This window comes from Morone saxatilis, unplaced genomic scaffold (assembly GCF_004916995.1).
Source record: "Morone saxatilis isolate NCDOM2014 unplaced genomic scaffold, NCSU_SB_2.0 Contig16, whole genome shotgun sequence".
Classification (NCBI taxonomy): Eukaryota; Metazoa; Chordata; class Actinopteri; family Moronidae; genus Morone; species Morone saxatilis.
In genome coordinates, this window is record NW_023339718.1 from 26,219,472 (window position 1) to 26,229,302 (window position 9,831).

General features: G+C 40.2%; 1 protein-coding gene across 1 annotated transcript in view; it reads right to left on the bottom strand.

The window, feature by feature from the left end:
- The window catches only part of LOC118326002 (whirlin-like), a 46,070-nt gene extending 36,239 nt beyond the window's left edge, over positions 1-9,831 (bottom strand). Inside the window, 3 exon segments of the mRNA XM_035658885.1 lie at positions 2,205-2,330; positions 9,266-9,442; positions 9,820-9,831. Coding sequence (XP_035514778.1) covers positions 2,205-2,330; positions 9,266-9,442; positions 9,820-9,831 — 315 coding nt within the window.

Genomic DNA, 9,831 nt, shown 5'->3' on the forward strand with positions numbered 1-9,831 from the left:
AGAAAGCATATAAAGAAATATCTTGCTATATAACAGGATAGGAACATAGCCCTACATGTATACTGCTCTGATTGTTAGGTTTCTGTTTTTCCCTTTTGCATTGTTGCATTGTTATCTGTTATCACTTTTATTCTTATGTTCACACATCAGTTTATTTGCCTAGTACTCTCATATTTTAAGTTTTTGTCTTATTGTATGTACTGTATTTTTGATGTTCAGGGCCCCAAAAAGACAAGAGGCACATCTGTGTGCTTTAAATGGGGACCCTTAAATAAACAATAAACTCTTAATTGTAGGCTAAGTGGTATCAAACTGATGTATTTGAATGGAAATCTCCACACATTTTCCTTGTGATGATCACCTGCTGAAGTGTCTAGCCAACCCTTATTATTACCTCTTATTAACTGTCACAACACTGGAGGACAAGGAGGGTGGGAGGGGTGGACGTAAACAGGGGAAGAGGGATGGTTTTGCAGGAAATGATACACAGCCTCTTTTTCCGCCTGCTGCTCCCACTCTAATGGCAGGAACACTCAATCTGAGGCACCCAGACCACCACACACACACACACACACACACACACACACTGTAAAGATGGACAGCAGCTCTTGTCCACAAACAATGAATGGCTGCAGACTAGCAGAGAATGGAGACACAAGGTGATACTTGGTGAGGAGAAAACAGCCGCTGTATTTTTTTATGCGTCTCCTCTCTTTTACCCTCTGTGCTCTCTCCTTTCTTCTTGTTTTCACATTTTCTGTCATAGCATGTCAAAAGCTCCAGTTCTGCAGCATGACCAGCCACTCCTGCATGATAAGAAAAAAGCACCTCTTCATCTCTCTCTGTCAAAGGAACTGAGAAATGTCACACTGCATCTTTCAAGGGACAACATTTGAATTTTTAGAATGCCTTTCAAGCTCTTGCTTTTTTAATCTCCTTTCTCTATGTGTAAATTTTTTTTCCAAGGTGTCCCAATTGGTTTGGACTAGTAAGAAATCAAACCATAATAAATAAATAAATACAATTTGATGCTTTATTTTTATCCCCAAGTAGGACAGCGTGTGATATTTTCATGAAAGCCATATTGAGGTTTCAGCCATATTGTTTACAGGTAGGAAGACACTGGCGTCTGTTTTTCTTGCCTCAGGCAGGTTGAAAAATAGCACAGAGCTAGAGTGGCCTGCTTGTTGAGGCAGAAAGCCGACCTGAAAGCACACAGCAGAGATTTTGCATTTCTGCCGACCTGTCATTGCAGTAAAGTCAGCCGCCTGACTGAGGCTGAAAGGCAGGTAGCAGATGTTAGCAGCACCAACAGGTTTAGCAGTGTAATAGGGAGCAGGTGGCAGGAATGCTAACAGGTTCATCAGAATCAGGTAGCAGATGTTAGCGTTGACAGCTGGCATGGTGCCGGAAATCTTCACGTCAACAACTAATTTCATCCATGACTAAGACTGAAATGACCATCCCAGAGTTTGTTAGTGTTATGGGGCATCCGTATATCAAATTTACTTTACATTGCTGCTGGTACAGTAAAGTAGAAGACCATCTTTCTAAATAAATGTCCCTTCAGAGTTGCAGTCTCAAGGTTTTTCCCTACAGTTCACCCTTTCTTTTTCTTTTTTGTCTTTGGGTCCACTGGCAAGAGGTAGGTGGGTGAGGCTTAAGCCAGTTTGTTGTAATCCTTTTATGGGCTATTTACACATGAGCTTTGATCATATATAATTTGTTTTCCACAATACCCTTAGAAATAGATTGCTTAGAATCAACTGATGTAGTTTGAATGTTTTCAGAATTTTGAGTTAATCGTGAATGGCTGTGTATAATTGCGAGAAGTTATTAGTGTCTAAAGCCTTTTCTTTGAGCATTTGAATTTCACCTCCATAGTTGCTCAGCTAATGCATGAGAGCAGATAGATGATAGTGGATTTCCTATAAACAAAAGAATGCAATTCGCAAACAACATTGGGATTTCTGGGAAGAGACAATGTTGTTGAGTGCCATCTGATTCCATTCAATTGGCGAGAAGGCAGACATCTGTACAGCCGATATCTCTATAGGAAGATTTGAACTGATGTATGAATGTACTGGCTAAACATGGTGGTGGAGGCATGGCATAAATGAAACCTAGAATCATTTAATTTTTATAGATAACTTCAGGTAATGAATTTGGATATCTTTGAGAACCCTCTTAAAGATCTTGGTTACCTTCAGTGCACCAGCATCTGCAGCAGATCCGGGGTCCACTCCAGTGATGTAAATACCTAATCCATACTCAGCACCACCCCTGATCATTAGGCCCAGAGAGCGTCCATCATCCATATTCAGGTTTACCTACAGGGGAAACATGACATTCAGTGTAAAAATGAGGCAACAACATGAAGCATGCTGTTAGGCACTCTCAGGGGTTAGATTTTGGTGTCTTAGTGTGGAGGAAAGATGCAGCAGGGTGTGTCAGTGATAATCAATGCAGTTTGGAGTCACTATTACTGTGTTTTGCATTTTCATGTCAAAATACCACAGTCACTGCTGTTTATTGGTTTTACCAAGCAAAGTATGCATGTCAAAACATCTTTCAAAGCTCTTTTATAGATAGATGTTGGTCACTTCACTTTGATATAGATCCCTCCCTGTAAGGTATTCCAATATAACTGTAGCTGCTAATCCATATGTACCAAAAACATATTTTTCCTGGTAAATATCATTAACACATAAATTTAGTTATAGAAGATAATAATTGTCTTTCTGATAAAAGACTGAAAATGTAGTCATCTTGCAGTGTCTGCAACTGCAACAGCTTATCAGTGCGTGCAGAAAATAATTTTCCTTCTGTAAATATAGGAGTTACTATATGATAACATACTTATCAGTAGCAGGAAATGGATATGAGCTACTTGACAGTACTCCAGTGAACGATGTCGTTCATGCTGCAGGCTTTGAGCAGCTGTACAGCATCCAAACCTGTATATTTGCTCACCTCCATATTAAAATATTTCATTGCTACAAATACACGAGCCAAACCCTTATCATGTTAAGGTGAAGCAGATCGTTTAAAGTGTGGATATGTGGTAGTATATAGTACCATATTCTAGGCAGGAAGTCAAGTCAAAGCCCCCTCCAGTCAGAAAGTGTTTCTTCTTGTCCCTACAGTGTGCTGTTTGAATTCTGTCCGTGCAGAGTTTGACTCTAGAAGGATGTTTACACATTCATCTGCTGAAAGTGGAAAGTTTCTCTGTGCTCATTGAACATCTGATTTCAAGGGGCGGGGCCTACCAGCATGATTTGCGACATCACAACATAGTTAGGAAGTCAGTCCAATGGGTCCAGTCAACTTGTACAGTGTGATGTAGAAACTTGAAGCCACCAGTGCACATCCACTGAGAATGGACTTTACAGTGAAGTAGGAGACATCTTGTGTCCAGCAGGAAAACTTTGGAAATAAAAAACATTTGCATATTCAGAGATTCTGCACCTCATGATACATAAGGATGTTAGTTTCCTCCTGGGAGAATCATTTCTAGCAGAGCTCTGGAGTGTTCTCTGCCACCGCCAAATTTTGTGTGCTGCGGCACAGGGTGCACTGGCTTTAATGGGAAGGAGAAGAAGTGATTGGACTGGTGATGATTGAAGCCAGGGCCATCACATCTCCTCTTCCAGCACTGTTCTCAAACCACATCACAGAAGCACAGCTTACTTTGGCCTCAGAATTACCAACACCATGTGCTCCATACACTCACACTGTGTTTGACCATGTGCCACTGATTACTATTCTCTGAATGTTTTTAGGAAAATTCTCTTTGGAAAATGTCATGTAAATTATAATAATGTGTCATTCAGGGCAAGAGAGCAGTTGACTTTGATTTAAAGTGCATGCTATTCCATTATGTGAACACAGATTTTATAATACTTTTCTCACATTAAAATTCACATATAATCAAGTTATCAAGTCCAGTTTTTGCACTTTAAATGTTAACAAGCACTTACTAACATGTAGCTTGTAAATCCATATCTGTACACCATAATATACTGAAATGCATAGAGCGTGGCTGATTTCTCTAATAGAGATTCAGATTTTCCAGATGTTAATACTAGAAAAATTACAGCAATATTTGTTTCTTCACTTATGAAGTTTTAAACACTTATGACGACCTCAAAGAATCTGTTATCCCCTTCTCTCTCTCACCACTTTCCTGTCTCTCTACAGCTGCTAGAGAGGCAATAAAAGCACAAAAACGAATGTTAAAAAAAACAAAAAAACAAAGCTGCCTTAATAGATTTTCTGCCACTCGAGAGTAGCACAACAAGCTGAGAACAGCCCAGTCTCACTCCCAAGTTGCCAAATATAGCAGCGTGGTCAGTGGCCCTACACTTCAAACTATGGCACTGTAAGTATGCCTGTCTGACATAATGTTTTGATGTGCCGTTAAAGTCAGGCGATACAAAGAGTGAGAAAATCCACATATGGAGGAGGCTGGTGTGAATGGATGGGTCAAACAAACACAGCAATATGGAAAAACGCAACAATATAGAAATCATGGATCAGCGCAGCTAAAATATGTTCTTTGCGTTTGTCATTTGTCACACTGCTATTTAATTCCATATTTTCACAAATGATACTCAAATGAAATATGTGAAATGTGTGAATGATGTATGTGCAGACTGACACTAGAAGGATGTTTTCACATTCATCTGCTGAAAGCATGGATGTATAATAAGGATACAATGCGGCAGTCTGCAACATTCTGAAACCTGCCCGTTTACACCAATGCAACTAGACCAGGCAATGTATCATCTCCATAGCAACTGTCTGTACTTACATTCTAACTTGTCCTTTTCATGCATTTTCATGTAGCTGGATAGAATTTGTTACATCTTAAAATATGAATGAGGATATAGTGAGATACTTTACAGGTCAAGAATTTCGACATGTCCTTGGTTCACTCTTTATTTGAGTAAATTCTAAGGCTTTGTATCACCCCTGCTGCCTAACAGGTGATAGGCCAGTTCACACCACAGCAATTGCTCCCAGCTCCTTTCTAAAACGGTTGTCTTGTTGTGAATCTTGGCTTCACAGATGGGAGCTCTATAATTCTCACACAAGAAAACAGTTCAAATAGACAGGACTCATAAAAAACTCATAAAACAGAGTGCTGGCATATTGTAGATCAACTGGCATATATCTGGCACCTTAACTGACAAAGATTGATGTGGTCTCTAAAAAAGGAGCCAGCAAATCATTGTTCCCTACTGTATAAGGAGGCCGTTGTGCCTCTGTAGTAGTAACAGCCTCCTAGGCCTCTGTCCAGACACTCCTCACCTTTTAATTATTTCTCCTCCAGGTCATCCAAGCTCATCTGAATATAAGCAAATATAAGCAGTTTTCTGTACCAACATTTAATACAGGACACGTAAATCATGTCCTCAGCAGCTTTTGGATGGATTACCCATACTGCATCTCTCCATGCATATCTGCATGGAGCTGCCCATGCAGCAGTTTTAACCATGGAGCTACTGTAGGATGTTTGGATTCATCCTACAGTGGTAGTGGGAGCATCGATTTCCAGTCCCCACACTTCCCCTTTCACCAGAAACCTGTCTAGCAATGGAGGCAATTCGAGCCTTGATTCAACCACTTAGAGCAGCACTGGTGTGCCTCAGTGGACGATTGACCCCAGGAGAAGAGGAGACTCAGGGATGGTGTCTAATTGTTGATGTCATTACCATGAAGACCAGAGTAAAAGAGTGAAATCAATCTGTTGGACGGATCCAGTTTTCCCAATTCAGTTCACCGGTGGACCTCTGCATGAACAATGCTGAAGCTTACTTATATAAACTAACTTTAAGAGTCCTTCAACTCTTCAAAACCAAATTCAGACTGTAGAAAAATAAACTCTAAAATACTGCTAAAAATACAATTACACATGTTTTTACACCAAATGAAACAGACAGTTAATTTCCAAAATGTTACATATCCATTTTAGATTTTATTCTTACTTATTTCTAAACAACATTTTGGAGGACTGTAGTTAATGTGCTGGCTCTTACCAAACAAAAAGACTTGAAAATACATTTTGGAATGGAATTCTTCAAGGTTCATCTGTCTGTTAGAAAGCTAGTGAACAGAAATTTCTGAAAAGTCATAGTCCTCTACCCTTCTCAAGGTGTGTTTTGTAATGCTGCCCCCTAATAGTTGGCTTAATTGTAGTCAATGTGAAGAGTCTGGACGCAATTTTCATGAGTTGTAGTGGCAGAAAACCAAAAACAACATCAAGCTGCACAGTGTCACTTTGACAAAAGATTTGTTGCTTCACAGACCTTTTCTCTTGTAACACAGCAAGTTTTGTTATTTGACTATATATCTCCTCGCTTCTCGATCACTCACTGACCACCAGAAGTTGCCATCTTGCAGGCCGTGAGTCACATGAGGTTGGGTTTGATATGAGTTACATCATTTACATTTTCCCTAAAACATTTAGCCTAATAAATAATTTCTAATGTTGACACCACAGTCATATTCTGGGTTATTCAATAAAGAATTTACAATCACAATATCAATAAATACACATGCACATAATGAACAAATAATACAAACTCATTCTGCCTGTAGAAATAATTCCTGTGCTTCTTCTGTTGAGCAGTTATTTTAATGATTACAGATGCTGTTTTCATCATCATTATTTTAAACATTTCCATGCACACAGTATTGTCCCTGTAGCAAATATTTTTAAGCAGAAAAACTAGAATTGTTGTTATAAAGTTGACAGGACAGAAACTCTCTCTCAGGAGGAGGCTTTACTCCAAACGGTGTGTGTGTGTGTATTTGGATGTAGAAGAACACAGAACATTAATTAACATTAGATCCTGACCATCCTGTCGGTGTGTCAGAGATTTAAATCATCAATGAACGTATGCTGCTGTGCCTCATGTGTAAATGTGCACAGCGTCTCTTTTGATGGGGAGAAACTTCATCCTTTACCCACTCTCAGTTCACCTGCTAATATCCAAATGTTTATAACCCAGCTGTCAAATCAACCATAGTGCCCGTAGTTTTAACTGTGATCTGCTCATCACTATAATTCAGGCTGTTATTCATTTGCAGGTGTTTGTTAAACAGGTAACAGGCTGCTGCTGTGGCACTGATAACTGTGTGTCTGTATTAGCAGGGTACACATGTGCAGACACAAACTCCACCAAAAGTCTCTAGAGCTGTTAAAGCCGACTGACAGCTGATCCAGCTGTGATCCGTTTCGGAGGAAAGGACGTCTCAATTCTCTAAAAGCGTATCTCCTCGTTCCTCCATTCCTTCTTCTCGTTTCCTTCTCTTCTCTCTATGCATCCCCAGTGGGAGGGAGTAAGAAGCAAGAAAAAAGAGAGGTCCGGAGAGGCATGAAACAGAGGAGGTTTGTACTGACTTCATTTGTAAGCAACTGTTAACCTTACACATCATCCATCGTATCGATAAGACTATTTGTTTTTGTATGAAGTTATTGATTCTGTGATTTGTGTTGAAATAAATGAGGTAAGTATTCAATCCCCTGCTGGTTGTTCTGACTAGTCGACTAGGAAAATCTTTAATCGGGGACAGCTCTAGTTTTTTGTTATCTTTTTTTTATCATAAGATGGCCCTGTCAGCTTATGATGTCTTTGACTTTGTGGTTTATAAATGAAAGTCTGCAAGCTAGTTCAGGCAGTCAACTGAAGTCAGCAGCTAGCACTAACATGGCACTACACTCACTGCAACATATACCCAACGCAACGCACCATCATGGCGGTGTGTCTGCTTACTGTTTTGCTGTTGTTCATACCCACCACCACCACCCCAGCACCGAACCTTTTGGCTCTGAATCAACTTTCCCCATTCTGGAATTATTACTGTCACTCACTCCCCACTCCCTGCTGGGCTGAGCTTGGTGCTTCTTTGTGAGGAGTGATGAGGTTAGAGCATAGACACCAAACACCAACTCTGTACATATTTTGCTTTTGCCTAATTATCGATTCAATATGAGCTGGCTGACTGCAACCCTGTCTCCGAAAAATTATGTTTATATACTGCTAATTTGCAAAAGCAAATATGTTGTGGGATAAATCTGCCTGAATTGCATCTTTTATCTACATAATAAGGACAAGTTTTTAATAAACATATTTGCCATGTTGCAACATGTTAATACTTAACAAATTGGCTAAACAATGGCATTCATTTTACTGGCAACATTCGTGAATGCAATATCCACTCACAGCAGCTAAAGCATATGTGTTAGCAACAAAGTACTTGTTTGGGAAACAGTTGTCTTAGTTCAAAAGACAGCACGGACTAGAAGCACAAGACAGGGCGGCTTTATTCACTGTGCTTTTGTTGCCTAAACCTAACCACTTAGGATGTTAACCCTGGTCCTCAGTGCCAGCTTTTACTAGCCACCCAAACAGCCCTGTTCCCACGACAACCGATTTTTCTGCTTTCCGAATAGACCTTTTCACAGTAGCCATTTTGAAATAGTGGGTAAGTGCAGGTGTTACCAATTATACTAATAAAGGCTCTCTGTTTGATTTAGTGAATGGAATGGAACCTTAATTGGTAATTGGTAACACCTGTGGCAAAATGGCTGCTGTGAAAAAGGTCTACTGACTACAGTCATTCTCATTGTAACATTCATTTGGCCACACCACAGGCTAAAATACAATTAAAATTTTCTAGGACAACATAGATTATTTCCAGGATATTTGGTTATTTTAAATAATTTCCTGGTGTTTCAATGAGTGGAAAAGTAGTCTCTAAATTTCCAGATTTTCCAGGACCCGTGGGAAGCGTGCCTGTCTGGAGTTGTATTATTATAATTATTATTAGTAGATCAGTGTGTAATGATGAATGGTGATCTATACAGTCAGAAAGCATGGTAAAAGGAGTATTTTTCAGACCACTCACTTGGAGTAAATCATCTCTCAGGGAGCAGCTAGAGTCATGTGCTTCTGGGCGGGGGGACTATCTTCTAAAATGTAACAACACCAAAGGTCATGATGACTGTCCTCAAAGAGTCATAATCCAGGCTGCTGTTAGACTTGAGCGGGAGGACAATTACAACAACCTCGGCTTTGAATCTGGCAGAGGCCATTTCAAAAACCTGAAACAGCATCTTTGCATTCAGAGAAAAGCAATCCCTTTCAAAGTCTGCACTGCACTTATGTGTCTGATCTTCAGATGTTTTATTCATTTTGAAACTGACTCATAAACCAGACTGTTTATCTTGTACCACCACCACACACACTGTTCTTACCGTCCTCTCGTCCAAGCTGTGCCCTTGCCTCTGGTTGGCTTCGTGGCTGTCAGGCGGCGGGGAGACACTTCGGCCCTGAGGGTCCACCCAGCTGTACACGTGGTTGGTGATGTAGCCTCCAGGGATCCGACCCATAGAACACACTGACATGGCCAGCTTCTTGCATCCCTTCAGCACCTACATCAGAGAGTGAGGCTGTGAAAGTGCTACATACTGCAGACCTCGCGGCCCCACACAGCAATCCTTTCACTAGGCCAAATAAAAACAACAAAGGATGGCAGAGAGTTGTGGCCTTGTATATAAAGATATGAATGATGGCTCTGTGTGCTAGTAGCTTTCTTGGAATTTTGGTCAAAGAAAACTACAGTTTTACAGATGTGAGAAAGAAATGTGTGCTCTTTGGAAACAGCTGAGTTAGACAGTAAAATTAGTATCTGTAATTCAGCTTTTTGATTCCTATATGTGCAACGTGGAAATCAGCAAATCAGATTCCATTTTGATTTCCTCTAAATTTCAGTTCTTGTTTGTGTTGACCTTTAGTGGTCTCTTCTCACCTTGCTGTACAT